This window comes from Crocodylus porosus, unplaced genomic scaffold (genome assembly GCF_001723895.1).
Source record: "Crocodylus porosus isolate Cpor-Errol unplaced genomic scaffold, CroPor_comp1, whole genome shotgun sequence".
Classification (NCBI taxonomy): domain Eukaryota; kingdom Metazoa; phylum Chordata; order Crocodylia; family Crocodylidae; genus Crocodylus; species Crocodylus porosus.
In genome coordinates, this window is record NW_017728931.1 from 105,100,045 (window position 1) to 105,107,448 (window position 7,404).

Genomic DNA, 7,404 nt, shown 5'->3' on the forward strand with positions numbered 1-7,404 from the left:
GACCTTGTTTCCCCTAGTGCCCCCTGGCATAACAAGGAATAACGGCCACAAGTTGTTGGAGAGTAGGTTTAGATTAGACATCCGTAAGAACTACTTCACAGTTAGGGCGGCTAGGAACTGGAACCAACTTCCAAGGGAAGTGGTGCTGGCTCCCACCCTGGGGGTCTTTAAGAAGAGGCTCGATGCCTACCTGGCTGGAGTCATTTGAGCCCAGTTTTTCTCCTGTCCAGGCAGGGGGTCGGACTTGAAGATCTACAAGGTCCTTTCCGACTCTAATTCTATGATTCTATGACCTTAGTGAATCCGTGCTGATTGTTCCTAAGCATTTTCTTCCCATGCAAGTGCTTTCCACTTCCTATCCCCATGGGCTTCTCTTCTGCCCACTGTATCCACTACACTGTAGACACTAAGACTGCTTAAACATGTGAACCTCCCCACCGCAAAACAGGGCTTTACTTTTAGCTCACCCCTACACAAAGCATGCCCAGAAAAGGCAACATGTTAGTTTGACCTAGCTCACCAAATGTTTGTATAAATTAGGTCCTACAGGGGGGCTTTATGGCACTTTTATCCTATAGCTGATTGAATTAGCTTTAGATAAAAGGGCCAAAAATCCCCAGTGAAACACCCAATCTATACAGATGCTGGAGAGCTGGATCAAATTAATGTGCTACCTCTTCTAGTAAAACGCTGGGTGTTCCCCTTCCCCACACCTGTCAGCACCCTAAAGTATCATTTATTGGATAACTTGATTAGATAAAGTGTGATAAAACAGTTCACAGGTCTCCAAGCATTGTTGTTGGCAGAATAAAAAAGGCAAGATTTGGTTTACCAATGTTTCATATTTGGAACCACTTTCTAGCAATGATGAAGGCTAGAAACTTTTAAAATTGAAACTCAGTTTCTGCACAACTTAACTCTTGCAAGTAAAATAAATAAATAAATAAATATATGCAACAGGTTGGCTGGATCCAGCCATGAGATTGTATGATTTAAGGTACATTCATTAGAACAGAGTTCACTTTCATTACCGATTAGCAAAATTCGGTCCAGATCCTGATTAGAGAATCCCAGTGATACTGTAATACAAGTGTTTCTTTACAATGTAGAAAATTCCAATATCATTTTTGAGTCAAAAAGACCATTAAATAGCATTACTGGATGTCATCATAAAGAGGGGCCAAAATCCACATACATTTACGTCTAAAACTGGTCTTGTACAAAAAAATAGATACAAACAGGTAAGAAAGAAAAGCTCCTAAGGTTTCTCTAGATACTAATATGTAGGGACCTACTCAAATAGCGATTTTGTGGAAATTAGTCACTTTGAATTTTTAAATCACCTAATTCTCTCTGAAAAAAAGAGTTCATTTTATTTTAAATACATGTACACACATGCAAGCTTGAAAAAGACAGTGTTCCACTAATGCCAAGCCATGAAAACATTTTCTAAATGAATATATTTTATAAATGAAGTCTTAATTTTAATAAGCTTTTGCCCTTCTTATGGCCATCTGGTGGCTAGTCACTGCCGCCAAGTGTACACAACTAGTGCAATTTTAAACAAGGAAAAACTGCACTGGAACAAGATCAGGATTTACAGAGATTTAGGCTGTAAACTAGAGGTCTGCATTAGTATAGCTACTCCAACAACTGGATACACACAGTTGAAATCCCTAATGTTGACAAAGCCCAAAGGTCATTATGGGCTGGAATTTTTTTTGTTTTGTTTTGTGGGGGGAGGGGGAGAGGGTGTTTTTAACATGGAATTCAGCTCTCCCCTACCATCTGTTTGTCATGTTTTGCCTTTGTATTGCAGTGCACCTTATTCCAGCAGGTGCTGTACAAAGAATAAAAATAAAGTTTGTGTCCAAAGAGTTTAAAGCACAGTCTGTGCTAACTCTGGGCCTTCTTCCTTATTTAACTCTCACTAGTATCTCATGAAACACTGTTTCCAAAGACTAATAAAAGAGATTGTTGCCAATGGTAGCACTCCTTGTAGGTTTATGCTAGGAAATTTTACCAGGCTATCCTGGTACACTGATTATGGGAGGAAATAGTTCAGCAGAACAGAATCACTGAGCATAGGGCATAATCCTACCCTAAAGGAAATTGATTTTGTAACAAAGGGAATCAACGTGGATCTTTCCTGTAGCCTTTTTAGATTTTTAATCCCCATGGCCATGCACTTACCATTTCAAAAGATACTGAGATAAATTGCTGTTAAAATTTTGATTCAGGAAAATAATAGAATTAACCTATAACAATATGGAAGAGATTTTTTAAATATATTATTGAAGTGATGGCTGATCTTTAGGTGTAAAATAAATATTGAAAAGGAGTACTTACTGGAAGTTGCTTGGAGTTCCAATATCTGCCTTTGTCAATCTCTTCTTTTTAGGTTTTCCTTTCTTCTTTTCTTTGGTATGTGAAATATTGTTGACTTGTGAATTATGAAATCTGCCAGTTGTAATTTCAGGATTTTTTATATCAACAGTTGCCATTGGTAGATTTGGACCTGTGAAGAGATAGTGTGAACACACTTCACTATTCTACTGAAACAAACCTTTTAGCATGGTGACCATATATTCTGTTTGCTTTCCAGTCTCAAATGCTACTTGCATGAACACTGTGCACTCACATGTGCACGTACACGTAGTTTAAGAATCATGGGGCAGGCTCAAGTTAAAAATATTCACTAAACAGAACAAAGGTTTAGATATACTTGGGGTAATGTTGTGGTCTGTTCAAGATTTGGATATTTATCCTATACCACTTTTGTACAGAAGTTTCATAAAAAGAAATCAAAACCATCACAGTAAGAACCATTCATAGAGTTTTCACATAAGATAGTAATGTTTGCTTGTACATAGATATGTGTTGGATACCAGGAACACCAAACCCCATGACGAGTCAGCAGCAATGCACTACTAACTTCATGGAAAACTGACCTCTAGGGCCAAGAAATCTCAGACTAATATTAGCTCAAAGAATGATGGAGATAGGTGATGGATACCTGCTCATGAGAGCCTAAAAAGTTACCAAATTTTGTTTTTAAAATATGAAAAAATACTGTAGTTATTTTTTTAGTTGCCTGGTCTTTGGATCAATTTCTTTCTCTTCATGAGATAGCTTGCAACATGATTTACTGACCAAATACATGGTGGGAAGGATGAGTTATTCAGGAAAACTGCTAAGGGGCTGCTCCCTCCCCCTTATTTTTTTGCTGCTGGTTAAACTAACTGATTTAAAAAGAAGAGTAGAAAATGCTTAGTCACTTTCCAAATTAAACTGGCTTTTTTGTTAATGTTTGCAGTTTTGACTGGAAACATCTCTATGTTAGTAGATGTTACAACCAAGATGATTTAAAGACTAAAACGTAAGTCATAAATCTTTCCCAAGAGGATGCTTCCACCATAGTACTGTTTAGTCAATGATCTCATTTTTCCTGTAAACTAGTGGGCAAACATTTTATTACCGGTGGTAGTGCTTACTCGAGCATGCATATAAACTGCTTTGATAAATCAAGGCCTTATTTAGGACTCGCCTGCTCCAAGCTGCCTTTTATATAGATAAGCATATCCAAGGTTATCATAATTTTTAAATATTTTGGAAGTGATGTTAGGCCTTATGCTTCAGAAGCAAAGCTAACATCCATATCTATCTCTAAAATGTGGCAATATGTACTAAATGCATATCTGATAGGACTGTATAGTGGCATTGCAGATAACACTTAAAACCAGTATTTAAAACTAGGTACATTAACTTCTTACCAAATCCTATCAAACTTAAAATTCATAAATATTTTTCAGTCCTAAAGTTATGAAACTTACACACACACAAATACATAATTAACAATTAGATTCTTGATTAAGATGAACTTCGATAGGAACTTACTACAGTAACTGTTTTGTCACAGATTTTATTTTTTTATTATGTGTATTTAATACAAAATAAAAGAATAAAAAAAATCAAAAGAAGCCTGTTACTTTTTATTGGGGGAGAGGCAATTGGGGGAGGGGGGAGGAGAAGAGGGAAAGGATATTACACTTTTTTTAAAAGTGATTTTCACCTTTTCTGACATCACTTTTAAACAATCAATATTCTGAATATTTACTGACCATATCCTGCATGTAAAATCCTATTGATCTAACCATAAATGGCTGAACTCTCAGAAAGACTGACATTTTCAGAATGAATCTTTATTCAATATTTTAAAAAACATTATCTAGCTGCTTTATATTTACAATATCCATTGTAGAGTTCACAATAAAGCTTTTAGCTGTAACCTGTTCTTACCATCAGGTTTAGATCTTCGCTGTCCACGAGGAATACAAGACCCTCTGAATAAATTCTCATTTTCTTCTAGTACTGCCATATTAATATCCAGCAAAATTTTCCCCATCATAACACATGCACCTTCCCCATCAGATGCAGACAGATCAACGCATGAAGATGAGAGAGGCATACACAGTTCATCATTGGGAAGTACTTGACAATACAGAGGTCCTAAACATCCACTGATATCAATATCTGTAATATCTTCCGAAGGGGCTCCAGAAAATTTAGTACAAAACATATCAAAATATTCTGTATTATATAAAATCTTCTGTATTTTGAAGCGTTGCCTGTCATCTGTCCTAGAGTGCAGACAAGTCTAGAATAAATCTAAACAATTCTATCTTAATAGCTGAAATAAAATTATGCCATGTGGTTCTTAGTCCTTCAGAAACTAATTCTCTGACAAATCCCCTCACTCCTTTTTAATCCAGAACTCTAGCATGAGGTCAGTACAACGAAGATAGCCCTTTAAATTTGCATGAAGTGCCTTGGCCATTACAACTGAGAATAAGACATAAATCCCAGGAAATTACAGGCTAATGCATTTTACATAACCATTAATGCTAATTTAATTTTAATCCTGCAATTCTGTTCAAAATCTTAAACCCGTAACATTAAAAAGGTCATCCCAAAATAGAGGTTATTTTTAAATAGCTTTACATCCAACCTCCCTACACAGGCAGAAAATCCTGTATTTTGAAACCTAATGGGAGAGATCCTGGCTCCACAGAAGTCAATGACAACATTCTTGACTGACTTCACTAGGGCCAGGAATATTCTCAGTCTCTCTCTCACACACATATACACACACACATTATAGTAGTTTCTACAGATAGTCACCTGTTGGGATACAACACAAAGATATTCTGGGTATTCTGACAGGAAATGCCCTACTTGTTTTACTAGAACTTCATATAAATTTGAGAAATTAAAATGGAAGGGTTATTTACTCTACAACAACTCTAATTCTTTGGAAATATTTTGCCTATGTGTACACAGTGCCAGTGCCCTTGTTCTAGGTGTCTAAAAGCAGAGTCTTTTAGCCAACAGCAACAAAAGTTGCTCTTGTACCCCATGTGCTATCTTTCCTTCATGGCCTGAGATACAAAACTGTGGCCATGGGGAAGGTCATGGGATACATATGACAATGCATTTTGAAGAAATGGCCATTGTTTGCAATAGATTAACTCCCTGACCAGCAATTCAGCACTGCACGAGACCTTTCTATTCAGGTGATCTGCTAAGGCAGGGGCAGGCAATTATTTTGGGCAGAGGGCTGCTTACTGAGTTTTGACAAGCCATCGAGGGCCACATGATAGGCAGCCAGGGGCAGATAAATATTAATTTTCTAAATTTTTTAGGGGGCCTTGTGGGCTGGATAGAATGGTCTGGTGGGCTGCATCTGGCCCCCAGGCCACATTTTGCCCACCCCTGTGCTGAGGGGTTCTTCAGTCCTGGTAGGGAAGACCTATCAAGGTGACCCGAGTACTGATGTATCCAGAAGTTGACTTCCGGGAAGCAAGGGGGAGGCAGGGCTGCTGATCAAACTACCTTTTATTTAGCCCACTGCCGTGGTACTGGTTATAACCTGAACCCCCACAGGTCATGCACAGGAATGCTGCAAGGACTAACCCAAATTACTTTTAAACCTAGAAAAAGTGCAGACTTGTCTCTTTGTGAATCCAAAGGCCTTTTGTCTGAGGTTGGTTTAAGTACTCTCTTCATTTGATACTGAACATATATTCTATTGTTCTGCAAGTGAATCAGCTCTTCCTCTGCTTTCATCTGTGAGATGTCTGTCCAGGCAGGACTGCTCACTGTCGAGGCTTCCACACAGGTCCTGGTTTGGCACTGTGGAGACTGTGGCTTGCAGGTTCTTTCCAGTGACAGGCAGGTGGGGGTGCGCCTGCAATGAACGCGGTGTTTCCTGTCCCTTAGGAAGCAGGCAAGAGAGGTACAAGGCTTGTATCCCAGGCTCTGTATATTTCTGTGCAGACATGAGGTAACTAACAGATTGCCCTGCCTCCCCGCTGCTCCTTCCTGCGTGTGCTTCCTTCACGCCACCTGCTTCCCCACTTACCTCAGGGTTTTGGTCTCCATCCCCGATGAACCTAATTTAAAACCTTCCTCACTAGGTTAGTGAACCTGTTTGCAAAGATGCTTTTCCCTCCCTTCATCAGATGGATCCATTTCTTCCTAGCAATCCTTCTTGTAACAGCATCCTGTCTTGGAACAACAAGGGATACAAGCAGGCAAGAGAGGTACAAGGTACAAGTGGTGGCAAGGCTCCAATGCATCCTCAGCCATGAGGAGTTCATTGTTTTGATGCTGGAGGATACTGCTAGGACTGTGGAGAAAGGACTGCCAGAGGCAGTGCTGCAGAAGGAAGAGGATATGGACTTCCAGGAAGGTGGAGGCTAGAAGCTTGTGACCTTTGGCAGCCAGCAAAGTCTTTATCCGCACCTGCAGTGGTGTGCCTGGAGAACAGTTATCATGCCCTAGCAACAGAAGAGAAGGAACACATTCTGTCAGTGGAAGAGGCCAGGCCAGGCCTCCCCAATGTTGGGAAGACTGCCACCAAGAGGAAGTGATGGGTGGCAGTGGTTGGAAACTCCCTTCTATTAGGGACAAAGGCATTCATCAGTTGGCCTGACCTGCTGTCTTGGGGAACCTGGATCTGAGATTCCACAGAAGGATTACTGAGTCTCATTGGACCCTTTGACAAGTACCCCTTGCAGCTAACCCATATGAGCATCACTGACAGTGCCCCTGAGCAGATCAGGTGAAGATGACAGGGGCTCAGGTGATGTTCTCCCCCACAATACTCCTAACCTATTTTTTCCTTAGTTGTCCCATTCATCCATTAGCCCCCATATAGAGGCGGCTACTAGTTTAGTGGGTGGGCCTTAGAGCCCACGGCAATTTTGAATGGACAAATAGACACGTCATGTTCTCCTTGATCTTTTTGATCAAGGGGAGGGGCCTGGCCAGGAGCGGACACATTCTGCAGATCAATACGTGGCTGTGCCAGCAGGGCTTTGGATCCCTTGTTGTTCCAAGACA

At 40.0% G+C, this 7,404-nt stretch overlaps 1 protein-coding gene and 1 long non-coding RNA gene across 2 annotated transcripts in view; one reads left to right on the plus strand and one right to left on the minus strand.

The window, feature by feature from the left end:
- The window catches only part of WASL (Wiskott-Aldrich syndrome like), a 75,441-nt gene that overhangs the window by 17,095 nt on the left and 50,942 nt on the right, over positions 1 to 7,404 (minus strand). The window contains exon 6 of the mRNA XM_019543453.1: positions 2,350 to 2,518. Coding sequence (XP_019398998.1) covers positions 2,350 to 2,518 — 169 coding nt within the window. The remainder of the gene's footprint in view (positions 1 to 2,349; positions 2,519 to 7,404) is intronic.
- Positions 1 to 7,404, plus strand: part of LOC109315651 — a 13,062-nt gene that overhangs the window by 3,233 nt on the left and 2,425 nt on the right. The window contains exon 2 of the long non-coding RNA XR_002102569.1: positions 757 to 761. This is a non-coding gene — a long non-coding RNA (uncharacterized LOC109315651). The remainder of the gene's footprint in view (positions 1 to 756; positions 762 to 7,404) is intronic.